Source organism: Diaporthe amygdali (assembly GCF_026229845.1).
Source record: "Diaporthe amygdali strain CAA958 chromosome Unknown NODE_49_length_293705_cov_63_570957, whole genome shotgun sequence".
Lineage (NCBI taxonomy): Eukaryota > Fungi > Ascomycota > Sordariomycetes > Diaporthales > Diaporthaceae > Diaporthe > Diaporthe amygdali.
Window position 1 is genome coordinate 1 of NW_026517069.1, and position 25,801 is coordinate 25,801.

The following is a 25,801-nucleotide window of genomic DNA, read 5'->3' on the forward strand; positions in this document are numbered from 1 at the left end:
TAATTTTTTTTAATATTTATAAAAATTTAAAAATTAAGCTTAATTAATTTAAAATAGCTTTTTTATTTATATTTAAAAATAATATTAAAATTTTTTATTTATATAATATTAATAAATTAAATAATTTTATTAAAATTTATTATAAAGTTAAATTTTAATTTAATATTAATATAAATTATTAAAACTATTATATAAATTAAAATATTATAATTTTTTTTAGTTTTTAATAAAAGTATTTAAATAAAGGCTATATTAAAATTTTATAAATATTAATTAATAAAATAATTTTATATTTTTAAATATTTAAATATAATAAATATAATAATTAATTTTTAAAAAATAATATATTTTAAATTATTAAAAATATATTAAAATTTAACTTTACTTTATATATTACTTTAATTTTAATTAAAATTTTATTTTTTAATTTATAAGTATTATTTAATACTAATATAAATATTAATATTTAGTTTTTTAATATAAATAATAAAAATATAAAAAAAGCTAATAACTAATTATATTTTAATTAATAATATAATAATTTTAATTATTATAATAATTACTTTTAATATAATAATTTTTAAAATAGTTTTTATAATAATTATTATAGTAACTAAAGTAATTTTTATAGCTATAATAGCTATTAAGCTTTATAATAAAATAGCTATTAAAATAATAATAATAAAAAAAAAATGCTTTATATATAATAAAAAAAAATACTAGTTAATTTAATATAACTTTAAAAAATATTATTAAATAAAAATAATTTATTTTATTATTTATAAAAATAATAATAAAAAAGTTATTAATACTAATTTTATAATATTTTTAACTAATTTTAAAAATTTAAATTTTAAAAACTATAATATTAAAAATAATAAAAATAAAAAATAAATAATTTATTTTTTTACTAATTAAGCCTTTTTATACTTAATATTTTTTAATATAAATATTTTTATAAATAAAAATATTTTAAAATTTATTAATATTTTTATTTTAAAAAAATAATATTTAATAATAAAGTTTTAAAATATTATCCTAAATATTAAAATAATAGTATTCTTTATTATTAAATATAAGTAATTTTTTACTTTTTAATAAAAAGATTTATTTATAATAATAAATACTTTTTAAGCTAATAAAGCTTTTATTAAATTTAAATAAAGCTTATAGTTTATATTATTTAATATAGTTTTTTTTTTTATATTTATTAAAATAATTATTTTTTATATAATTAATATATTTACTTTTTTCCTATTTTATATTTAAAATATAAGCTAACTTTTTATTTTTTTTTAAAATACTATAAATAAAATAGTTTAATATAAGCTAGGATAGTAAAAAAAAACTTTTTTTATTATGTAGAAATAAAAATATTTATAGTTTTTTATTTTTATTAAAAACTAAGTTAAAAATATATTTTTAATTAAATTTAAACTTAAATAATTATACTGTTATTTTAGATATTTATTTATTAAGTAATTAATTTATTTATTAATTAATATTAAGTATATTATTAAACTTTTTATTTTAAAAATAATTTTTAAATTTTATTATTATTATTAACTTTATAATTTAATTTTAAAAAAGTTTAAATTTAATTTTAAAAATAATTTAAATTTTAATTATAAGCTTATTATTAATATTATATATTTAAGTAATAAATTAGTTTTATATATAATTAATTTAGTAATTTTATTTTAAGTTAAGCATTTTTTTTTATTTTTATTAATAAAAAATATATAAAAAGCTTTATATTTAATATAAATTAATATTTATTTTAAACCTTTTAACTATATTATTTATAATATTAATATTAACTTTATTTTTATAGAGTTTAAAAGTATTATTAAAATTATAAAAATTATTTATAAATAAGTATTTATTAAAGTTTATTAGTTTATTAAAAAGGTTAAGTAATATTATACTTTTATTTAATAAGTATATAAGATTTTATATATTAAGCTTTTAAATATGTTTTTTATAAAGTTTATATTTTAAATAGCTTTTAAAGCTATTAATAATATAGCTAGTTTAAATAAATTTATATTTATATTTTTTATTTTTAAAGTTTATTTTTAGATAATATTTAACTTTTTATTTATATTATTTATTTTAAAAAAAGTTAAGGTAATTTAGAAAGCTATAAAAGTGTTAAGGAAGTTAATTATTAAATAGTAAGTTAATATAGCTTTAAATATTTGGAATGGACTAGTAATATTAGATATTTTAGTACTTTTTTTGTAGAGTAATGTTTAAGTTTGGAGAGAGAAGGAGGGCTGGTAGGGCTTGTATAAGCTTTTAGCTATTAATAGTTATGATATAATTTTTAATTTATTTAATAATTTAATTATTTTTTAGTTAATTTTAGTTTAATTATATTATTGTGGTGATAATATAGATTTAAAAAATAATATAATAGTAGTTGCTAGTATTAAATTATAATAATAAGTTTTACTATAAATTAAATTTAATTTAGATTAATATTAACTATTTTTTAAGCTTTTTTAGTTTTAATAATAAAGATAATTTTATAGATTTAAAAATAAGTTTAAATTAATTAAAACTTTATTTATTTAGTAAAAAAAAGATAATTATAAGCTTATATTTAAGTTTTATTATAATAAAATAATTATTATTTTTAATAATTTTTTTAAAAAATTTAATATTTAAAAAATATTAAATTTAATTAAATATAATATTTTTTAATTTAAACTTTATTATTTTAATAAATATAATATATTTAAATTTTTTAAGTTTTATATAATTTAAAAAATTAAAAATAAAATTAAAAAGCTATATAAAAAGTTATAATTTATTATATAAAAATATAATAATAAAAAAAAAAAGATATTTTAATATAATTATTAACTATATAAAGAATTAACTAATATTTAATTATAATTTTAATATTATTTTTATTAAAAATAAATATAATTATTAAGTTTTAAAATATTATTTAAACTTATTTATAATTTAAAATAGTATTAAAATATACATTTTTTATAAGCTTATTATTAAAAATTTAAAATAAATATTTAACAAATATTATTATAAAAGTTATTAAATTATTTTATAATATTACTAAAGTAAATATTTATTAATAAATAATATATTATTACTATTATTATAATAAATTAAATATAAAAATATTTATTTATAATTTATATTTTTTAATTTTTATTTATAATTAAAATTATTTTAATATTATAGCTATATAAATAAATAATATCTTTTTAATAATTATTTTTACTTTTTTAATATTAAAAAAAAAATAAATTTAAAAAAAATAAATTTATTATAAACTAAAGATTAAATTTATAATTAATAACCTTTTTAACTTTAATAATATAAAAATTATTATAAATTTTAATAAATTTATTAATTTTATTTAAAAAAGTTAAAATATAAAAATTAATTTAATTAATATTAAATTTTTAAATTATATTTAAAAATATTTTAAATAATATATTTATAAAATATATTTAATATTTATATATTAATTAAAAATAGCTTTTAATTTATTTATAGCTATTTAAATTTAAAATTTAAATAATATTATATATATTAAATTTAATTATTAGTTTTAATAATAAATATAAAACTTTAGCTATAAATTATAATATATTTTTATTAACTTTATTTTAATTAAATTTATAGTTTTTATAAATAATTTTTTTATAAATAATTAAGATTTTAGCTTTTAAATTAGCCTTTTAATTATTTTAATTAATAAAAAAAAAGTATTAATTTTATAAAATAAAAAATAATTAGTAATATTTTATATTAATTTTTAATTAAATATAAAAAAATTATATAAAATATATTTATTTTAAAAATTTATAGTATAGTTAATAGTTTTAATATAAAAATTATATTTATTATAATTTTTTAATAAATTATAGCTTACTTTAATATTTTTATAATATTATTAATAATTTATATAAATTTATACTTTTTTTATAAGTATTTTATTAAATTAAAAATTATTAAAAAAAAGCAATTAATAATAAATATAATAATATTTTAATAGTTATATAAGTAATAAAAGATTTATAAGCTATATTAAATTAATAGTAATAATAATTTAATAAATATATTTATTAAAGTTAATTTAAATAAAATATTTAAATAGCTTATAATTATTAATAAATTAACTATTAAAATTAAAGGTTATATAAATTAGGATTAATTAATTTAGTAAAAAAAAAGATTATTAAAAGTAGAATTAATTTATAATAATAAAGTATATTAAATTTAAATAGTAAAATTTTAAATTAGTTTTATTGCTTTTAAATTAGTTTATATTAATTAATAATTTATACTTTTAAGCTATATTTTTTTAAATTTATTTTAAAAATATATTTTATAATAAGTTTTTATAATATAGCTTATATATTAAAGGTTTAAATAATAAGGGTTATTATTATTTTATAGGTTAAATACTATTTAGTATTTAATAAATATTTTTAATTAAATTTTATAATATTAATATTTATATATTAAGAATTAATTAATTAATTAATTAATTTTATATTTTTATTATTTATTATTATTTACTAAATTTATTAAGTTTATTAAATTTGCTAATTATATTTTTTTTTTTATTTTTTTTTATTTTATTATTATTTAATATTTAAAATAAGGTTATATTAGTATTATTAATTAAGCTAATTAGTATTAGCTTAATTTAAAGGTTTATTTTTATTTATTTATTTTTTAAATAGTAAAATTATAAGTTTATAAATTATTTTAAAATAAGGTTATTTATAAAGTAAAAGTAATTATTAAATCTTAATTTAAAAAATAATTTTAATAATAAAAGTATTATAGTAACTTTTATTTAAATTTAGTAAACCTGCTTATTTTAAAAACTTTTAAATAAATTTAAGGAAATTAAATATTTAAATTATTTAAGCATTTAATTAAAGTATATAAGTAATTATTTTAATTATTAAAGTTTTAAATTTAAATTATATAAAAAATAGTTTTTAAAAGGGTTTTTAATACTTATAAATATATATATATATTTAATAAAAAACTATTAATATATAAATTATAGTATTAGCATTTATAATAAGCTAATTAATTTATTAAGCTTATAACTATAAGTAAGCTTTAAAGGAATGTAGCCTTTAGCTGCTTTCTATAACTAAATAAGCAACTTATACCTAAATAAATATTAATATCCCTAAACGCGTATTATATTCGAATACGTAACCCAGCTAACAGAAACTTTTCCAATTAAATAATCAAAACCGCGATGATTTTTCTTCCATGTAAGATTTATATATACAATATTTCAAAAACAAAATCGAATAAATACATTAGTAATAAAATTATATTTTATTTAAATTAGTAAAAACGTTTTATTTATTTTCTTTAAGCAATCTTAATACGACCTATAGAGCGTCATTCAATTAAAAAAGAGATTCTATGCAATTAATATATTACTCCAATTCTCATAAAAGTACATAAAGTGGGTAAGTATTCAGGCTTTTTTAGTAGGAGACAGCTGTACGTGAAGGGGTGGTCCAATTTAGGGTCTAAGCCATCCAACCTGCGATTAATCAGCAATAGGTCATCGATTATCACAAGAGTGACATGGAAGAGGCTATAATCTCAAGTCCTGCTCATTATTGTAGAATTCTGAGTAAGATCTTGACTTATTAGATGAAAAGAATAGGAGGAAAGGTTGTCTCCGATTGTATTCAGGCCTTAGAAGCAGAGGGCCTTGGGGCTGCAAGTGGTCTGTGCGCTGTGGCCCAACTACAGTCACTGAGCCTGCCCGCAGCGCCGTCGCACCAATAGGGCCTCGGCAGGATATTTTACATGAGGGTGGACTGCAGTGACCGCCCACATGCAGCGACACTAGCGGTCCAAGAAGAAAAGAACTAAAGAGCTTAATACATACGGAACACGATCGTTACCAGTGGACAGCTTTCATACCTGCCTTTCAGTCGTTAGTCCAAGTATCTGAGTATTAATTACTTCGATAGCGTCACTGCTAATATGAACCCTACAGACCACTACCAGACCCTGTAAAAGTTTGTCGTGATCATTACATGAGTACAGATTCTTGAGACTTGATCAGCCATTCAATTACTCGGGGGGGGGGGGGTTGGGGAGGGGGGGGATACCATGTTTGAATTCATACTCGTCCTGCACTTGGATTGCCCTGCGCCCAGAACCTAGGGCTTAGAGTCTTCGACGTTCGGATATGTAATCACGAAGACCGACGCCCGCTTGCGGGCCACATGCCTGAATGTTCGACCTGGCCAAGGATCCAGGCGGCCGGCAGCATCTCTGGACCTGGTGCTTGGAGGCAGGTCGCCTTGAATTGGCTGTAGCCAATAATTATTTCTTGTTGGAGCTTTCCTTAGCCACCAAGACTCGCCGCCCACAGCTGTCGTGCGTCCGTCAACCCCAGGCAGCCATTTCTGTCCCCCGTTTTGACGGTTGCCTGCTACGCAACGCCATGTCCACATCCTGAGCACCACGACTCTCGCCTTTGACCATAAAACGGTCCCTAAGTACATGACCGACTGAATTTTTGAGGCCCAGTCAAGAGTGGCCCCCTCCCCGGCACACAGGTAAATCCAACCTCATTTATAAGGCCTTTTGTTGTTCGCAAGCTAACCTCGATCCGGCTGTTCACAGACCACACCACCTCGATCCCTGCCGAATTACAGTCCACAACAAAACACCATACAACCGTCATTCTGCGCGACGACGAGCACAAGATGTCGTCATTCTCAGGATCCGGCCCTTTCGGCACTTCCACCTCCCAGTCGCAGGGAAATCCCTCACAAGCATCGCAGCCGACGAGCAAATCAGGAGATGGCATGTCTTCTGGCACTGCGGCACTCCAGACCAGCAACAATTACCTTCAGGACAAGGACCTCAACTGGTGGCTGACGTTCGCCCGAACATTCAAGAGCGCCGTCAAGACACCGCTGCCCGACGAAGATTCTGACCTTTAGATTGTGGAGGAGGAGATCACATGGGGATATTTCAGTTGGAGGAAACGGTCATTCAGACATCTACGGAATCTCCTGGAGTCCTGACTTTTGAGCGAACGACACGAAGGAAGGCAACAAGACAGCTCCTACACAACACCAGGAATACAGACTGCTTAGCCCCCATAACCCCTATCAATGAATCATATGTGGCCTGAAGATTTCGTGGCGATAATTATTAGTGTCTTTCCTCAGTGATCTCGTGATCCGCATATGTGCACACAAGCACCGAGCTAGGGATGAACCTTGAGGGCGGCAAGGTTTGCACAATCGAGAATCAATTGGGAGAGTGCCATTTTGATGAAATGCTCTTGTTAATTTCATCAAGCTCGTTCATGTGTCGAGTTCTCTCTATTCTAGGCCTTTATATCCAGATGCCCACCACCCTGCGTCTCATGCACGTTGCTGAAATGCCCGACGTCTTCCAGTGTTCTCAAATGTCCGCACCGTCTTCGTCCTCATACGGCGTTACGTAGTCTCGAACCTGAGCCACCATCTCCCCTCCAATCGGCCGTTCGCTCGAGATTGTTGGTTCCGGGTAGTCCCCCATGTCGTGAGGGAACAATGCTTCCCCCTCTGGCGTCGTCACCATCAGCACCGGCTTGTCGGCGTGCTCCGTCCCCGGCATCTCCTCTTGCGGGTATGGCAGCAACACGCAATCGTCCTTCGGCAGGCCCCCGCCCGTTAGGGAGTACTCCGTTCTGGTAGCCTTCCTGTCCTCCTCGACGCAGTCGTACAGCCACTCGTGGCAGCAACACCGGTTCTCGTAACGAATGTCCTCTCCAAAGCGGTGGTAGAGGTAGGCCACTAGCTGGCTCTTTGGCTGGACACATTGTTCTTGTGCTTGTTTGGCTTGTGAGCAGAAATGTGTTTGGCGTCCGTCGTCTGTGCTGCGGGTGCTGGTGTGGTGGTGCTGGCCCTTCTCTGCGCCGCGTGACTCCCCCACAGCTGCCTCCCAAATGCTCTGCTGCACCTCTAGCGATGTTATTGGGTCATCTTCCAGGATACATCCCCATGCATCGAAGTATTTGTCGCTATCGAGGTATTGTGATGTATCGTCGTAGACAGCGTAGTCATTGTAGCAGGCTGCGAAGTCACTGCAATAAGCGGCGTAAGCGTAGTCGGTCATCATCGTTGTTGAAGCATCTCCACTTTCGGCTTCTGCCAGGAAGACATGGTGGTCATTTTCTTTTGACTGCGGATCGTGAGTAAGTCCGTTATGGTCGTGCCTGCTCGGGTGTGGACTCGGGGTAAATACTTCTTGTTTCTCCGGGTTGCCACTTTCCGCCCAGTCCAAGCCTGATGGCGCGTCCCAGCCCACGTCTTGATCTAGCATTGCAAGTTGTTCCTTCCAATCCGGCTTGGCGGCGACTTGCTTTCCTTTGCCTGTCAACATTTTGTGTGCTTGTGCGGTTAGGATCCGGGGTTTAGTCGGTGGCAATAGTGGCGGAATGGTCGGGTGGAGTAATGACTGTAGGATTATTTTTTCAACTCCTTTTTTGTGTTTTTTTGTGTTTTTTTTGTGTTCTTGTGTTGGTGTGTCTGTTTGTTGCAAGTTGATTTTTTGGGGTGCAATTTGGTGAGAGTTTTGCGGGATGACTCGACTTTAAATGTGTGTAGATCGCCTTGGTCAAAAAATGATGTCCAAGTGAGACTAGTCTTATAGCTAGGTACTCGAACATATCTAAGAGCAAGAAGAGTTCTTAAAAAGGGGGAGGTCCGTTTTCTTAAATAGATGAAAACAGATGACATTGAGGTACTCACTAATGCGTCAGTTTTCTACTGGTTTTTGCGTCGATAAAAACTTACTTGAGAACTTAGAGGTAAGTATTTTATTTACTAGTCTTTCCCCGAGTTTGTGCAATAAACTAGGACGTCACAAGGGCGAGGAAAAGGCAAGGCGCTAAGTTGGCCATGATTAATTGTGCATGTCGGCTTTCAACGACGTACCTTGAGGGTTAGCCTGCTCGCCGTCTTTGCAAGAGCCTCCCACAGTTCCCTCTTCCGAACGAGGACTGCAACAAGGCTAGAGACAGCTTCAATGATCTAATTTAGCCTATACCGACAAATTGACGGCGACCGTTCATTGACATCAACACTCCTCGGCCATTCAGATGCCACGCGCTCATGATCTCCCGCATCCAATTGTGCCTCTGACACAAGAAAAGCATCAATTCACCACCGCAATCTTGATTAATCAACACGATGGTCTATCAAGACCTCTTCCTTTGCGGACCATACCTTAAACAGCGCCGATACTTGTCTACAGGAAACGGAATACGACTTCACAATGATGACGAGGACTTTGCACACTCATTCATGACTTTTGTAGGAGCACCAGACAGGTCTAGTCGAATTGCTATTTCTTTACGGCTGACCAAGGTCATGCAAAGCCTGCTCCCAGCTTACGCCGTGCATTTCCTAGCCGAAACACACAAAATCTCAGTCCACCATAGACAATTCGTGCCTTGCACCTTACCTCGTCGAATGCACCACCTTCCCCAATCAGAAATCTGTACTGGATCCCAGACTATCACTGTCATCTTCCTCAAGTTCCGTCACCTCCCTGCTGTGAGTAGTGCCGTCGTAATCAAAGGTCTTGCGTACTCGGCGGGTCAGGTCACGAACCATCTTCCAGTCCGGCTGCGGGCGGTATGGGCTCGTTTCTCCACCACTTCCAGCTTTGCCACCGACGATATTCTCAAAAGCCTTGTATACCTGGCCCACCTCGCTCTGTGGTCGACGGTCTTCCATGCAATCAGGTTCTATCCACCGCTTGCGGCTCGGCACGACAAAGTCGTCCCATTTAGCAGCCTGGCCTGGCCCAACGCCGCCAATGTCCTTCCAGCACGAGAGTACCAGGCAATGCCCGACCCCAAGGACATCACGGGACGAAATGCAGAAATCCGTGCTACATTTTCTGCAGCCCTCGATATTGCCTCCACAGATGCCTTCCGAATTTGGCGTGCAGGCCTCGCAGGGCTGGTCATGAAAGAGGAAGCAAGCCTTCATAGGCGGTAAAAGACCGTTCCGTGCTGTCTCCGGCACAACCTCATTGCTATAACACCGTGGTATGTGTCTATAATGTGCGCAATAAACGCATTTGGTCGGGTTGGCGCATTCATCCAGCACACTAAAATTCGTGATGAGGGATGTCCATGTCCGATGGAGACATAGTGGTGGGAATTTAGCGAAGAAAATGGAGGAATTTGCTGATAGCAACTCCTTCAGCTCCATCAGAGAACGTACCGTAATCTTGCCTTTGTGGAAGGGATGCATGTAAATCTCCTGTCGAATCAACAAATTTCCGTCCACCATTCTGGGGATGACATGCGACGCAGCCTTCATATATCGATTCGTCGACTTTTTTGCCAACGTAGCCCAAGAAAGGTATTCGTGACAAGATTCTGGATCCTCAAGGTACTTGCGCCCAATCAACTTGACTAGACCAGTTGAAATAGTCTGAGGCACGCACAGAATTGACATGAATCTAGAGAGTGATGCACACTTGCAGAATAAGTCTGCAGTCGAACGAGAAGGTCGATGGAGCTTGAGGCATGCGAAGCAGGCGAAGGAATTCTGCTTCTCGTGTTCGATGAGGAGGAGAAATTTCCATCGGTTGGACTTCGGCATCTTGAACGAGCTCGTCCCCAGGGCCGAGTAGGTTACCTTACATGCCAACGCCAGGCAGGCGGTCGATTCGATAGGCAAGTGCTGCGAGATGGCTATAATTAATTCGGCTGGAAGACGCTGGATTGGGAATTCCCGGTGCGAGCGGCACCGTGTGGTCTTCTTCGATGTGCGAAAGCGTGCGAGAGTTCGCCACGGGTTGCGGGTTCTCCGCTGGTCTTTCAAGTTGTCGTTCTCCAACATTTCGATGTCTGATGGGGTCACTTCCCAGGACAGGACACTCATCAAATGCTGGGACGCGCCAGAGAAGTCGTCATTGGCCGTGTCGCTGATTGTGAGGTTGGCGCAAGAATCTCTAGTCAAATCTTCGTCTGCCGTATTTTCTTGTTCGTCGACATGCTCGTCGTCTCCGTCGTATCCCTCGGTAGGAAAAGAATAGTACTGATCTATTGAGCCGACATGATGTCCAACGTGATCGCCGAGGGACAATAATGCTCGAGACGTTGGGGATTCGATCGTAACCTCCTAAATCAAAGAGTGAGACATGCAAAGGAAGGATATGCCTGGCTGGCACTTAGACTCACTGTATCTTCATTGACTCCGTCAATCGTGTGGTCGTTTTCACCATTCTCACTACAGGCCGCTTGTTCAGGCGCCGTGACAAAGCTGGAATCGCTCATGTCCGCCTCGGTGTAGTAGTTCTCATTGCTCGACGCCAAGCCTTCGGGATAGGCTGGAGGGCCAGAGATTGAGGCCATTGGGTCCGGGGTGGGCATGGTGGGCGGTGTTGAAAGATTACAAAGTGATCCAAGTGGAAGAAGAATTGCGCTTTGTGGAGTAGTGGAAGGAAGTTGGGCGGGATGGAAAAAATGTTGATGTGGAAGGAAACACCTTTAAATCGAGGGAGACAAAGTGAATGCGCCCTGCTGTCGGCGCTCCATTCAATGTTGGTGTTGAGGTGGGCGTTTGCAAGAAGTGGGCCTGGCAATTCAAATGGGCTCTCAACTGCTGTCACTTGAGCAATGACCGCATTGCATGAAGTGAATGACCATGGCTAGGGCAAACATTCGAAGGTTCCCAATCAGATCCCCTAAGAGGCAGAAAGTTCGAAGTGAATAAGTTGCTGGCCAGGATTACAATTCGAATGGTGAGATTCGGTAAACACTGTGAAATATAGTTCTGAGAGCTGAGAAAGTGCAGACCAGGCAGACCCCTATGTGTGCTTCTTCAAACCTGACTACGCAACAGGCTTTCCCTTCCCTCTTTGCCGTCACGAGCGACTTACCCGGACTGAGCTTTGCCCGATGCTTCATTGATAGTGTCGCGAGCTCCAAACAATTTCTCCAACACCGCAGAAGGCTTGTGACGAATGTCCTGATGCCACCCTGCATCTTCCACAAGAATTAGGCCGCCCACCTTGGCTGCCGTATCCTCAGCAACGCCAAGATCAAGGTGCATGTCCTGGACAAAGCTCATAGCATATACTGGTACACTAAGTTGGTTTTCGGCGAGCCGCTCAAAGTCGTAAGAGCACTCCCATGGATGCTCTGCAAGGATCTGGGCTGCGCCCTTTAGGTCTATCAATTCTTCGTGCGTGTCGTAGTGGAACTTGCAATAGGTGTTGGCCGTGAAATAAATTGGCAGACCGTGTGGCGTCTGTGCAGGATCAGGATAGTTCCCGTCGGAATCCATCCTCAGATACTCGAAACCTTTTAGCTTTGATGCTACTCTCTCAGCCGCCCACCTCGTAGCCCCTTCACTGCACCATGTTTGCTCGAGAAGAATAGGGTACAGCGGCCGTTCATCGACATGAAGGACTCCCTCGAACTCTCTGATCGTTTCTGGAGACAACTTTCCTGTTGTCGACAGGTTGGTGTGCATCCTTTGAAGCAAGTTATACACTTCTGGGAACCCAACCTTGGAACCAAACTGTCGTCCCAAAGTCAAGAGTTTCTGACCAGTCATGTACCCTCTGCCAGTCATATGGATGTTTCGTGGCCCAATTTGTGCAATCAATTGAAGGATGCTTCTGACCAGACGAGCGGCATCCGGGTACATTGCGTAAAATGTTTTGTTTTGAGCGACGATGTTCGTATACTCGACCTTGAAATAGTCTTTTATGTCCATTCCGCATGGAGGCAAGCCTCCTGTGATGAAAACTTCCAACAAGCCCTCGGGATGTGTGGAAAGATATGTCAGGCTGATATAACCGCCGTATGATTGGCCGAGAACTGTCCATTTGATCGAGGAGCTGTCTTCGCCTTCAATGCTCTTGGCATTGACTGAGAGACAAAGCCGAATCGCCTCGAGATCGCGGACAATATTGTCTTGACAGAATTGTTTGATATAATTCGCCATCTCCATGTCACTCATTCCTCGCTTCTTCAGAATCCTAGCATTTACCGGGCTGCTCTCCCCACAGCCACGGTAGTCCACATAGAGTATCTGGTAGCCCCTATTTAGTAGCCATCGATTCATATCTGGCACACGGCAAGGGGGATTGTCGGCGCCTGGTCCTCCACAAAGATAGAGAATAATTGGCCGGTCCTGGAGGCTAAATCGCGTGCTGGGATCGGTGAGCTTTTTTCCGTCACAAGCATCCAGCTTGTCGGAGAGCGCCTCTCCATACACCATGTGAGCAACCAGCAGCAATCGTTCAGCGTTATATCGATCGTGTCGTAGGGGAACGTCGAAATGAAGCTTCTCGATGAGGAAATCATTGTAGTGATTGCATGGGTCACTTTTGACAAGTGTGGCACTCTGAATGGAAAGAACGGCCGGCGTCATAATTTTCTGATGAGAATGTGTGCTGCTTAGTAGTCGATTGAGAGAAGGCGATAAATCTGAGGATCTTACCCACATAACTCTGGATCGGGGCTGCACAAATTTTGTATTGCGGTGACGCGTGATGCTTCCGCAGTAGCCGTGGTTCGGAAACGCCCTGATTACGGAGCGGTATGGTGGGTAGGGGTAATAGGGTTTGCTACAGCCGAAGACGCGACGCAAGTTGCATAATTCATTGCTTATTTGGCTCATCGGCTGCTGTAGGATGCCGGTAGTTGTGGGGTGTTGACCGTCCATGCATGAGCTGAAGTGATGAAATTGTGATCGAGTTTATGTCCAGATGCAGTAGCAATGGGCCAGGATGTGGCTCCCATTCGGACTATTTGGGCCCTAGGTGGAGTCCAGAAATGATTGACCATGTATGGAATTTGAGGGGCCTGCTTGGCGACTGCACCTTGGGTGGTACTGTAGCTGCCCAACAGCTTGCACACTTAATGCGTGATGTGATAAATATTTGACCTTGTGGAGTGAGTGACATGGCCTGCCGTCGTTTCTATATCAGGTGTTCATATGAACTGTCGAGGTCCACACAATTCCAGGGTTTTGGATCTTGCCGCGTTGTGTAACCGATATTTTCCCAGGATTAATATCATTTCGTACTCGCGGAGAAGTTTGCTGGAAAGTGTGGCAGAGAGCAATTAAATCATCAAAGCTTGTCCAAGTAATCATATCCTGTGACAAGAAGCAGTAGAGCAACGTTACCTGCACCAATACGACAGACCGGCATGTGTCTAGCATTGTTATAGTACTAAACACTTTCATTCGTTCAACAAGGATTACAGCCGAAAAGACTGCCCGGTTACCCGTGCCCAAACGTATATCCGAAAATCCGTAACCATTCTATCAGTGACTGTGTGTATCTCAGTTCTGAGTGCTTGCCAGACTACCCTTACCCTTTCACGGCCTGTTACTACTCCTGAACAGCTGTATCCATCATGGTGGCCCTCAACTTCTTCAACCAAGATGGTAAATATTTGGGACTCTGGATTCAGTATTCGAAATAGATGAGCTGACGATAATCGAGAATCGTCTAGTTTATTGCGTCAGCATTTTCATTGCTGTCGCAGGTATTCTATAGTTGTAGGCTGGATACCTTGACACCTGGGGTAAATGTCACCAATCTAGCACTTCGAACGGCCCTAGTGACAAGAGTAAAGAGGCTTTATACGATGTACTCAACAGCGCCTCTGAACATGCGTTTTCGTGCATATATGTGTAGCGCTGCGCGCCACCCTGGCTGAGAAAAGCAGCTCTTAGGCATGTTTGCTTCTAAGCCAGGTCAGATAGCAATAACATCCTTTTTCGACGATTGTCTCAACCTCGCCAACCTTCCTGCTGTGATCTGGTAGGGGTCAGGTAAACGAACCTCCTCCCACGACGCACCATTCATCAGCTTCACAAGCCCAGGAGCGGCTGTAAATGTCCTCGCCATTCCATGCCCATTATGACCCCCGCATATCCATTGCCCCGGGAGCCCCGGTAGCTCACCTATGAAGGGCACACCATCAGTTGTGTTACCGATGATCCCACTCCAGCTGTAGTCATACAGCGTTCCAGGCCCCGGCACCGCGGCTGCCCAGCCTTCGAGGTGCTCCTCAGCGAGTGCCTTGACAGCTTCCGTTATCTCCGGAAATTCGGACAGGCCATCGTCAGTCCACCTTTCAGGATGTTCCTTCAGCCATTCTTGAAACTTCTTTTGTCCGGGGTTTGATCCTCCAAACATTATGACCCCATCGGAGGTCGGTCGTGGGTTGACGCTAAAGAGGGCCCCGTCGGGCAACAACACCCCATACGAATTCTTCAATGCCTTCGAACCGGCATGACTCGTCGGTGGAACGACCTTGTTACACATGTGCGGTGTGGGGATGACTAGACCTCGTAGGGAGGGCTCAACTGCCGCGCCGTACGCGTTTGTGGCGTGGACGACGCGAGAGCATTCGATCTCGCCCCTGTCAGAATGTACGATCCAATTTCCAGGCTTGTTACTCGCTGTGACCTTCCGAACGACAGTATATGTCTGTAGGTTGAAACGGGGCTCTTGTGCGACATTCCTCTGCATGATGTGAGCCACTAGTTTCCACGGTTGCAAGGTCGACGCAGGCCACGCAAAACACGCCTGTGCTCCCTTGAGGCGGGAGATTCTTTTGGCCTCGCCTGGGTCAAGTGTGATTTTGATGTGATCGACCTTTCCTCCTGCGGCTTGACATCGCTCGAAAACGTCCTTGGCTAGTGTTGCGACCTCCGGAGTCATGGCGACGTCGAGGGTATCTCCCACCCAGAGATCACAGTCAACATCATTCTTGCGGACGCTATTATATGTTAGTTGCCTGCTACAGAGCCCGAAGCGATACGTTTTGGAAGGCCTTCATGCAAGACAGGTACGCAACCATGCGAGAAAGGGGTTATACTGACTATCGTACAAGGTTTTCCCATGTCTCCTGCTCGTTTTGCAGTATCTGTTTTGTGCTGTCAACTAATTGCCAAAGAGAACGGCGGGAGGAAACACCTACAGACAGGGCCTGTTTTGTGCCGAACGCTTTCTCATACTTGCCGAAACCTCGCCCTACAATTGTCCGTCAATTAGAGGAATGACTGTCATGGCATCCCTAACTCACACTGGTCTGGCTTGCAATGGCCGGCATTTCTTCCAGTAGCACCGCTGCAGAACTCGCGAGCCTCAAGAACGACGACGCTCTTTTCAGGCCATGTCTCAAGGCAGTGCTTCGCAACTAGCGTTCCCGTTATCTGCATTCGTTAGAAGGACAAATATCCTACTCAGGTGTGTCATCCCCAGTCGAGCCCGAGGACGCATCGAATCAAGAAGCAACTCACGCCGGATCCGATGACGACTATGTCTGCAGACGTGGGTAGATCTGGTGTCGATCTGTGGTCGAGCAAAGGATCACATCGAACACCCTGTAGCCAGTACGATAAAGATTGGCCTGACTGTTTTGGGAAACCAGTCCAGTTTCCATCGATGTCTGAGAACGCGTGGTCGCTTACGTTGAGAACTGCGGGAGAATCTGCGGTGGTCACTCCGCTGGCTGCTATTAGTTCTACCTGCCTCATGGTGGATCTGAATTGCAGTACGGTAGGTGAAGCATCGAGAGTAGGAATCCTGCAACGTTGCTGTCAGTATGCGAGCTTGCAGATATAGTGGTTTATGTAAGCGGCAGCTTCAATGTCGTATTGCCGGTGCATTGCCGGTGCTATCTCTAGCTGGACATTCGGCTCTATGTTCTTGTTTGATTCTATATTATCATCGCTGTCAGGGTTATGTCACACATTCTGCGAACTGGCAAGGTGTCTTTTGGGATCAGCCAGGTTTCTGGCAGCCCAGCCATCCACAAGAATGGAGAGTCCGCCCATCATCACTGACAGGACACGATAATCTAGAAAGGGCAGCCCGTCCCAGAACCAGCGAGTGAAAAACAATTGCTTAACGATACGTGACAGGTCAATGTAATTAGATTAAATGCGTTTCATCAATGGACTACCATGTTCCAATGACGTAGGTTCTTCATTCTGAATTTGGTGTGCTCGGCATATGTCACTCGGATTCCGAAGCACATGTACAGACAATGGTGGAAAGTAGACATTGACAATCATGGCCTGTGCGGAACATTCTGCAAGAGAACATCATGAGGTAGGCTTGGCCTTGACCACTCCTCAACTTCTCAATTGGGTCAGACGTGATCGTCGCAGATAATACCGTGAAATACAGCTTGGCTTCAACATTATAGCGCAGAGCACCAACCGGAAAGGGCCGCGGGCTGCAGTGAGACCCCGATTCTGGAGACTCCGAGACACGGTTACGATTACGACACGGCGCCGAGACGGTCCCGGTGAATAACGACCCACTGTAACGGGACTCAGATGTGGTCAGCAATTGGGTGGCTGTTGGAATATTGGCTCACCGCAACGGCTCTGAATTTCCAGTGAGGTAATAGATGTATTTGCTGTCAAAGACCGTCAAAGGCCGTGTTTTGACTTGTCCCAGCAATGTAGACTGAGTAGGTATATATAGAGGCTCACCCCTTCTCTAACACTTGGACGATGTTCTGCCTGTCAACGCCGACGCCTTACTACTGGAATTCGTCCTTTACAAATCCTGCTCTTTCCTCTTCTTTCCTGTGTCCAGCTGTTTACCCATCATGCCCTTTCGGTGGCAGTTCGAGGAAGGCATTGGACCTGTGTCCATTACAACGCCTTTCGAGCACCATGTGTCATACGTGGCTCCTTTGTTGCTGTTTATCATGGTGTTATATCACTTTAACAAGCAAAGCAGCCATGCGGCACCCATTCTGAATCCCAAAAAGCGTGGGGAGCTTTCTCATCTGAGTTCCGTGAACAGGTTCATGACAGGTAGCAAAGAGGTCATGACCAAAGGCAGATCAATGTATCCCGAGACACCGTACAGGGTTTACACTGATTGGGGTGAGGCACTAGTCTTGCCTCCAGAGTTTGTGAACGAACTGAAGAGTCATCCCGACCTGGACTTCATGAAGGTCGCCCAAGACGTAAGTAGATCTGTCGAGACCTTTGATGAGACACCACTTGAGTGAGCTTCCTGGCTAGAATATTAACACTTTCACAGGATTCTCATGCTTATGTACCTGGATGGGAACCTTTCAAGTCGGACGATAAAATTACAACCGTTGTGATGAAGAACCTGACAAAAGCTCTTAGCAAGTCACTAACCTAAAACCCGATTGAAATCTTCTCAAGGATTGCGAGCACTGATTATCGGAGACAACAGCTAAGCTTACGATGCCTCTGTCGAAAGAAGCAACTGTAGCACTTCAGCAGGGTTTGACTGACTCGACTGGTACGTAATTATGGCATTATCGGACACCCAGTGACATACGCTTTTAACCTGACATTGGTGATTAATGTCAATAGAATGGCATGAGATTCTTCCTTCGCGCGATATTTTGAGCCTCATCGCTCGCCTGTCCTCGCGGGTGTTTATAGGCGAAGAGCTTTGCCGCAACGAAGAATGGATCAAAGCATCATCAGAGTATACAACCGCGGCATTTACATACGGCGATAATTTGAGAGCTTGGCCGCGCTCTCTTCGTCCTCTGGTTCATTGGTTTATGCCAGAGGCTAAAGAGGTCCGCGAGAAACTCGATTCAGCACGCCGAGCCCTCAAACCACTACTTGAGCAGCGCCAAACGCGAAAAGCCGAGGCTATGGCGCAAGGGAGAAGGCCACCAGTATACAATGATTCGCTTGAATGGTTTGAGCAGGAATACACGACCGCGTACGATCCGGCGGTTGCGCAAATTACACTCTCCATTGTCGCCATCCACACCACAAGCGACTTATTACAGATGACTATGTACTCGGTCGCTCGTCACCCAGAACTATTTACACCGCTCCGTGAGGAGGTCATCCAAGTACTCGGATCGCATGGTCTCACCAAACAGGCATTATACGACCTCAAGTTGATGGATAGTGTCATCAAAGAGGCGCAGCGCATGAAGCCTGTTCTCTTGGGTACGTTACAGGACCCACAGCTCCGTGTATCGACTATAAGGAAGGTTTGACGAGGCAGCTGACCACTAATTTCTCACTACGAAGCAACCTGGCGACGAAAGGCACTCAAGGATGTCAAATTGTCGAATGGCTATGTCGTCCGTAAGGGCACAAGAATATTGGTTTCGAGTGCCCACATGCAAGAGTCACAGTACTACGATGAACCCAATAGGTTTGATGGCTACAGATTTCTGGGCATGAGGGACGTTCCTGGAAAAGACAAGATGGCGCATCTGGTCAGCACAAGTGAGCAGCATCTCGGTTTTGGGCATGGGCAGCACGCCTGTCCCGGGAGGTTCTTTGCTGCCAACGAGATCAAGATCGCGTTGTGTCACCTCCTGCTGAAATACGATTGGAAGCTGCCCAAAGGTGATGACCCGAAGATCCTCGCCATTGGTATGTCTTTGATCCCCGATCCCAGCGGGAAGCTTTTGATGAGGCGACGGAAAGAGGAACTCGACTTGGATGCGCTTAATTGTTAGAAGATGTCCTGGCGGAGATTCTGTGTAGTTTACTTGTGATGTTTTCCATGATTGTCGGCTGCTTGCAATCGAAAATATAAGTTTTCTTTAATTCTGTGCATTGGTTGGTGTTGCTATGTTACCAGTATTATGTCCAGATCCAAGAGCAATCGACAGAGCCATGAGAAGCTGGCCACACTAGTAGGGCTTGTACCCTTGGGTCCGAACACGTCGACAAGTGTTCCACGATTGCTTTGCGTTCCGTCCTAGCCCTTGTGACCACCCACCACTGATTTACATGTTCCAGTAATACCAGCCACCATGACAGCAGGAGCAGCGCCCGAGTGTCCTTCTGCGCCAGCAAGGGTCGCAGGTTCACCCATGTTCGACCGATGAATGCCAGCAATTTCGTCGTGTTCTCAGCCTTGTTTTCTATCTGCAGCAATGGTGCGAGAAGATGTAAAATTCTGCAATAGGGGTTGTTCGACTCGTTTGAAGATGGAGTGAGCTCACAAAGCTCCGTAAACGCCGCTGGTATGCCTTCGACACCCGAGACGGTCTCAAGAGTCTCATTGACATCATGAGTCCAATTTACTATTGGTGAGAACGCAGATTCTGGGCTCAGTGCTCCACGAACGCAATTCAGAGCCCGAAACCCTGTGATGGCTACCCATGGGCCGAATGAAAGGGATCGGGACCTGGCATCGGATGCGGTATAGGCATCGGAAGGCACCTCGTCATCCATTGCGAATGTGAAGAGAATGGCAAGAAATGTTGTCGCGACTATCGAGTCGAATTCGTGGCCGAATGCGGCGAGAGAGAGTCTCTTCTGGTAGAGCTGCAGCCCCTTCTGCCAGTGCACTGCTTCTGTGATTCTAAGGCACCGCAAATTCTTCGAACTTCTATGTGCTGATGTCAGGCGTCTGAAATGAGCTGTCGAGACGGCAAGAACCATGTGTAGAAGATAAGGTGTAGTTCCCGCAGTCTTTCGGACAATTGCTTCGATCACCTGTGCTATGGCACTACCACCAAGCGTGCGGGCGGTAGCAGCGTGGAAGTACTGCAAGGCCCGGAAACTGGCATCGTTTTGCATGCCAGGTGGGCTCTCTTCGTTGGAATAACCAAGAGTTATACTCATACTGGTTTGAATTTGTTGCACAACCATGTCGCTGTGCTCGGGGCGTATAGTAGGCTGCAAAGAATTCCTGGCAGGGATGCATGCTTGGGCTTCGGCATAGACGCAAAGACGATTACTGCGTAAACACCTTCCACAGCTCGGCTTTGACTCATCACACTACCGTTTATGAGCATCCGCGGAAATACAACGGTTTTCAATAGAGTAAGTGCGTCACGAAAACACATACCTTGTACCTTGTCCTCTTGCATTCCACGCAGCCGCCGCGGGATTTTCTGTGCGCTCGTCTGGTAAAGAAGGGGCGCTCCCGCCGCCGGCCCAAGTCAACCTTGAAGACGGATTGCATCGTTAGCACTAAGTGTGAATGCTGTTGTCGGAAAGTTTCACGAGAGGTTTGAAGTGCGTAAACGTAATTGCGGGATGTGCTTGAAGTTGCTCAGCCGCAACATTATGGTGCGAACCAACACGATCCAATCAGCCGCAGTTACAGTCAGCATTTCAGTTTGCCCACAATGGGCCTAGCTGAGGCTAGCTAGCTTCCTCCTTTTGCCCTACTTCAGTGCGCAGTGAACGGCTCTTCTACCTGGTAGTCCAAATCACTTCTGAAGTCATATGTTCCCCGGTGATCAGTTTACTTACCGTCTAGTAGTTCAAGGTTTTCCATACTTTCAACAAAACAAAACAAGGCTCTGAATACATTTATGTTTTCTCACGCATCGTGTTGATGTCATTTGACGCAGCTTTCTTTCTGAAGCGCCGCGCACCTTCTGCAGTAGCGCGCCATTTGAGGAAACACCCGTATACAAGGATGTCTGAGTGGCCTAGCCGGTTTTGACGGCTGACTGCTTTAGTGGGCTTGCTATTTTGGAGATGTACCTACAAAGTACTGCTGAATATGGAGAAGGGAACGATACTTTGTTAACTACTGTTCATCTTTCAAAGTTGTGTACTGTCTAGACGAACTCTCGCTCATACTATCAAATCCCCGAAGGCCGACCAGGCTCCTGTCCTCGCTCTCGGTCATAATCGATTCTGTGACTCGAGGCAACACATGGGTCTCGAACATCCCCAACGTACTGAGTATAAAAGGTCATCACCCAAGATAACACGACGTCCAGTTGGCCATTCCACACGATTTGGCATAAAGTCTCTCGACAAGAATTAGAGCAGTCGCTTATCAGTACATCCGAAGCAACTGAAACTATTGTGTACCTCAGTCCAGCATGAGGGTCCTCATCATTGGCGGCGGCCTCGGCGGTCTCTGTCTTGCAAATGGTCTATGCAAGTCTGATATCGAGATACTCGTTTTCGAGAAGCAATTGTCTCCTGAGGAAGGTCTGAGCGGATACGGTATCCATATCAACGGTCCGGGCAGGATAGCTCTTCAGAGTTGTCTACCTAGAGCACAGTGGGAGCACTTTCAGAAATTGAGCACCACTGCGGGCACCAAGATGTTTTTCCGAGACGAGAGCCTTGGTCTTCTCGCAGAGCGTGATGATGCCTTGTTGAATGGGAAGGCGTCGGACAAGATTGAGCGGCGTGGGATTGGACGCATCGAGCTCCGTGACATTCTTCTGGATGGGCTATCAGCCTCGGACAAGAATATCATCCAATGGGACAGGGAATTTGCTCGATATGAACATCAAGATGATTGCAGCATTCGGGTACACTTCACGGGTGGTAGCTTTGTGGACGGTGATTTACTTGTTGGTGCCGACGGATGCCGATCCAAAGTCAGAGAGCAGCGGCTTCCCTCTGTGAATCGCGTTGATCTGGGGATCAACGCCATTGCTGGCCGGTACATGCCAGGGCACGACGAGCTTCCACGGCTGCCCAAAGCTTTCACAGACGGCTCACTGAACAACATCGTCCCTGCAGGAAAGGGTTGGATGTTCGTATCGTCATGGGAGGCCCAACAGGACCAGAGCGCCCGCAACAATGATCAAAAACGGCAAAAGTCAGTGGTCTGGGCGTATGTGGTCCCAAAGTCGGGCACGAACGACTCGTTGAGACAGCTCTCAGCAGGTCAGTTGCTCGCAAGCGCCAAAGACGGTACTCAGAAGTGGTCACCAAAAGTGGCACACATTATTGAGAATACCGAACCTGAAACGGTCACTCGAATAGACCTGCGCTCGGCTCCTCATCTCGGGCACTGGAAAGCAGACAACGTTACCCTCATTGGCGACTCTATACACAGCATGACTCCGATGGCTGACGTGGGTGCCAATACTGCATTACGCGATGCGGAGCTGCTGACAAAAGTTTTGTCAAAATGTGTTCAACGCGATCAGTCTATGGAGGATGCAATCAGCTTCTATGAACACCGAATGCGCGAGTATGCAAATGCGGCGGTCGCATTATCTAGGCGCAATGCAGAGAGCGCCAGCTCGACAGGTCTGCTCCAGCGACACGCCTTGAGGACGGTTCTCAGAGCGGCTCAGGCATCTGAATTTATAATGCGAAGGACTATTGGCAAGGCAGCTGTGGAGGGAGCCTAAGGGAACGGGACAATGAAACTCACTGGTGCAGCGTGCGCCAGGGTAAGGTTATGTGTACTAGTTTATTAAATTATGATCGCTATCTACCATGTAGTCTTCCTAAATTGAAGCTGTTGTGTGTATGGAACGAGTCGTTCGAGGACCGCATTCTTCCTTTCTCTTTTCCCAACTGTTTATTTCGATGTCTCTCGTTTTCTCATATCTTCCAGCACTCCGACCGGCAAACGAAGGTCTATTCGTCGATCGTCTGAAACCGTGGTTACGGGAGCCTGTGCGGGTCCGTCCGCAGATCTATCGAGTCTATATGTTCGTGGTATACTTGATTTCAGAGCTGGTGAGTTGGACGAGTGGAGAATTGTCCGCAGTGGAATCAATCACTAACCCGTGCCCGCTTTCTAACTACGATCGATTCTATACTTGCTGTCTACGAGGGCATGTTGACTTTATCACCATTCCCATTTTATCCAACGAACGTTTAAATAACCAAAATGTCAAAATTGCGGTCATTGTGCTCTCACCCAGTCTGCTGAATTCAAAGATGGATAATCAAAGCCCACAATCCGAGCTATTTCAACGAGCGCCTGACAAGTGCTTGTGGCATTGTTGGTGGAACCGTGGGCGCCCACGAGAATGGCTGACCGAGGAACGTTTGCGCGAACAGCCTCGATCAAGAAATCCCTTGCTGACCCAGTATCCCATCGCAGGGCTTCTGTTCCTGGATTTACAACGTCGGCGTTGAAGAGGGCGAACACGTCGCCGTCTTTTGGCTGCGCTCTTGTTGCAACAGCGAAAGACCAGTCCTCCGCGTGCGGATTGTTTTCCTTCCAGAAAGAACGGAATTCCACTTCATCGTCACGAAGCACGAATGGGTTTTCGGCATCGTAAAGTGCTATCTTAAGTTGCTGACCAGTCTGGTTGTAGAAGTCCTTCGCGACCTTTGGTACGACCAGCGTCGCGCCAGCCCCGACATAATCGCCGACACCACCGGCATGGTCGCGATGATGATGACTCGGAACGACGTGCGTAATGATTTTATCCGGTCTGAACTGTTGCAACCACTCCAGAATGATCGTCGATCTATGAGCTGGGGCGTCCGTAATGATGAACCCATCGGTATGCTCAACGAGGAGCTGAACATAGTCCGGAAAGCCCACATAGATGTACATAATCTTTGTGAATGTAGGGTCCGGATACTCTACGACAACATCGGTGGCATTGAAAAAATCGCCAAATGGTCCACCCCAGAGACCAGTCTCGAAGAACTCGTGGACTTCCGAACGAGGATACTCAGGGCTCTGTATAGGCTTGGCTGGTGTCATACCTCCGCTCTGAGATTGGTCCTCCGGGTTGGGAAGTGGTGCACGACCATCAAAAAATGAGTCCGGATATCGATCATTAATTGTGATGGTGTCTACAAGGATATCCTCAAGGACGTATCGAGAGTTGTAGATGGTCTGCAAGCGATGGGGGAGAGCAAAGTACGCGTCATCGCCGATAGATACGTTTGAATATCCCGTGAGGACCAGGTCGCTCGTCGACGGGCCGTAAATTTGATGGTCCTCGGTCGATCTGATAGCGTGTGGTAGGTTCGTCGTATTATCGACGAGGATGGTAAGGTTGAGCTGGCCATGCGTAATGGCGATGTACATGGCGGAGCTGTAGGGATCCCAAACTTCGTATGCTTGAACTTTTGCTTTATCAGACATGAATCTTTGTACCATCCACGGTATCGCAAATTGATGAGTCTGGTGGATGAGGTAGTCGGTCAGGTATGCGTCAGCATAACCTTGGGCGAATGTAAGATTCGGTGAAAAGAAGTTGTTCTGGCCCTGAACAAAGCAGGCGTACTGGTCGGCATCGTCACGCACAATGAGCGACATGTTCACTCCTGGTTGTAGATCAGGAAATGCCCAGGTCCAATACTCGTTGTATATGTATGCGCGATCGATGCGCGACTTGAGCATTGTGCCATTGCCCTCAAATGATATAATTTGGGAGCCTGCAGAGGCAACGGACTGATCCAACGAGTAAAGATTGTATGTCTGAGTCAAAGTTGCGCTTCGGTAAATACTAGGGAATGCATTAGTAACTTGGCTCGATGAGGCTTGTACTGCTTGACTCACTCATTTGCGTGGTAGGTGAAGGAGTCGATCTTATTCAAGGCTTCCACACCACCCATGGCAGCCACAACTTCGTCGAGCGCATCGGCGCCTGCGATGTCTTTAGAGACAATGCCAACAGGAGATGTGTTTGCAGAAGTGGGAGGAACAATGTGCGCGCGAGCCTGGAAGGCCAAAAGCAACTGCAGTGGCAGGAACATGATGTTGTTGGATCAGACCAAGTAATCGCCAGAATGCTGCAACTGATTTTCTAGCTGAGAACAGGGGCACTTTGATCATACTTATAGAAGGACATAAATCATATGACGAGGGGACGTACATTCTTTTAATGTCGCTGGTGGCTGAGGTGTTATCGTCAATTCGGCTTGACGAATTTGAGGATGCTGTGAAACGTAGCCATGCACCCAGCCCGTATTTCCAAATCAGGTAGTGAGCTATTCTGCCTGACTGTCCCGACTACTTCAGGGCACCCGCTAAGACGAGATACTTAGGAGATACTTACTGCTACGGTCGCTACCAGTCAGCCCAGTCAGCCACGTCAGCCCAGGCCAGC

At 41.4% G+C, this 25,801-nt stretch overlaps 9 protein-coding genes across 9 annotated transcripts; 3 read left to right on the forward strand and 6 right to left on the reverse strand.

The window, feature by feature from the left end:
• Window positions 1-6,265: 6,265 nt before the first annotated feature.
• Window positions 6,266-6,983, forward strand: J7T55_007552 (uncharacterized protein; the record flags this gene model as incomplete). The annotated part of the gene is made up of 3 exons (XM_053134837.1): window positions 6,266-6,480; window positions 6,565-6,593; window positions 6,661-6,983. The coding sequence occupies 3 exons, from the start codon at window positions 6,266-6,268 to the stop codon at window positions 6,981-6,983; spliced, it is 567 nt and encodes a 188-aa protein (XP_052987345.1).
• A 469-nt stretch (window positions 6,984-7,452) lies between these two features.
• J7T55_007553 (uncharacterized protein) lies at window positions 7,453-8,415 on the reverse strand (the record flags this gene model as incomplete). Its single annotated transcript, XM_053134838.1, has 1 exon — window positions 7,453-8,415. One exon carries the CDS (start codon window positions 8,413-8,415, stop codon window positions 7,453-7,455), a length of 963 nt encoding a protein of 320 aa, XP_052987346.1.
• A 1,109-nt stretch (window positions 8,416-9,524) lies between these two features.
• Window positions 9,525-11,425, reverse strand: J7T55_007554 (uncharacterized protein; the record flags this gene model as incomplete). The annotated part of the gene is made up of 4 exons (XM_053134839.1): window positions 9,525-10,001; window positions 10,269-10,462; window positions 10,553-11,174; window positions 11,234-11,425. The coding sequence occupies 4 exons, from the start codon at window positions 11,423-11,425 to the stop codon at window positions 9,525-9,527; spliced, it is 1,485 nt and encodes a 494-aa protein (XP_052987347.1).
• A 505-nt stretch (window positions 11,426-11,930) lies between these two features.
• On the reverse strand, window positions 11,931-13,436 carry J7T55_007555 (Alpha/Beta hydrolase protein; the record flags this gene model as incomplete). Its single annotated transcript, XM_053134840.1, has 1 exon — window positions 11,931-13,436. The coding sequence occupies one exon, from the start codon at window positions 13,434-13,436 to the stop codon at window positions 11,931-11,933; it is 1,506 nt and encodes a 501-aa protein (XP_052987348.1).
• Window positions 13,437-14,772: 1,336 nt separating this feature from the next.
• J7T55_007556 (uncharacterized protein) lies at window positions 14,773-16,562 on the reverse strand (the record flags this gene model as incomplete). Its single annotated transcript, XM_053134841.1, has 5 exons — window positions 14,773-15,802; window positions 15,906-15,949; window positions 16,004-16,056; window positions 16,109-16,238; window positions 16,326-16,562. 5 exons carry the CDS (start codon window positions 16,560-16,562, stop codon window positions 14,773-14,775), a joined length of 1,494 nt encoding a protein of 497 aa, XP_052987349.1.
• A 1,085-nt stretch (window positions 16,563-17,647) lies between these two features.
• On the forward strand, window positions 17,648-19,516 carry J7T55_007557 (cytochrome P450; the record flags this gene model as incomplete). The annotated part of the gene is made up of 4 exons (XM_053134842.1): window positions 17,648-18,013; window positions 18,258-18,321; window positions 18,396-18,995; window positions 19,080-19,516. The coding sequence occupies 4 exons, from the start codon at window positions 17,648-17,650 to the stop codon at window positions 19,514-19,516; spliced, it is 1,467 nt and encodes a 488-aa protein (XP_052987350.1).
• Window positions 19,517-19,643: 127 nt separating this feature from the next.
• Window positions 19,644-20,633, reverse strand: J7T55_007558 (uncharacterized protein; the record flags this gene model as incomplete). Its single annotated transcript, XM_053134843.1, has 1 exon — window positions 19,644-20,633. The coding sequence occupies one exon, from the start codon at window positions 20,631-20,633 to the stop codon at window positions 19,644-19,646; it is 990 nt and encodes a 329-aa protein (XP_052987351.1).
• A 1,220-nt stretch (window positions 20,634-21,853) lies between these two features.
• Window positions 21,854-23,128, forward strand: J7T55_007559 (FAD/NAD(P)-binding domain-containing protein; the record flags this gene model as incomplete). The annotated part of the gene is made up of 1 exon (XM_053134844.1): window positions 21,854-23,128. One exon carries the CDS (start codon window positions 21,854-21,856, stop codon window positions 23,126-23,128), a length of 1,275 nt encoding a protein of 424 aa, XP_052987352.1.
• Window positions 23,129-23,631: 503 nt separating this feature from the next.
• On the reverse strand, window positions 23,632-25,448 carry J7T55_007560 (uncharacterized protein; the record flags this gene model as incomplete). Its single annotated transcript, XM_053134845.1, has 2 exons — window positions 23,632-25,198; window positions 25,252-25,448. The coding sequence occupies 2 exons, from the start codon at window positions 25,446-25,448 to the stop codon at window positions 23,632-23,634; spliced, it is 1,764 nt and encodes a 587-aa protein (XP_052987353.1).
• Between the last annotated feature and the right edge of the window lie 353 nt (window positions 25,449-25,801).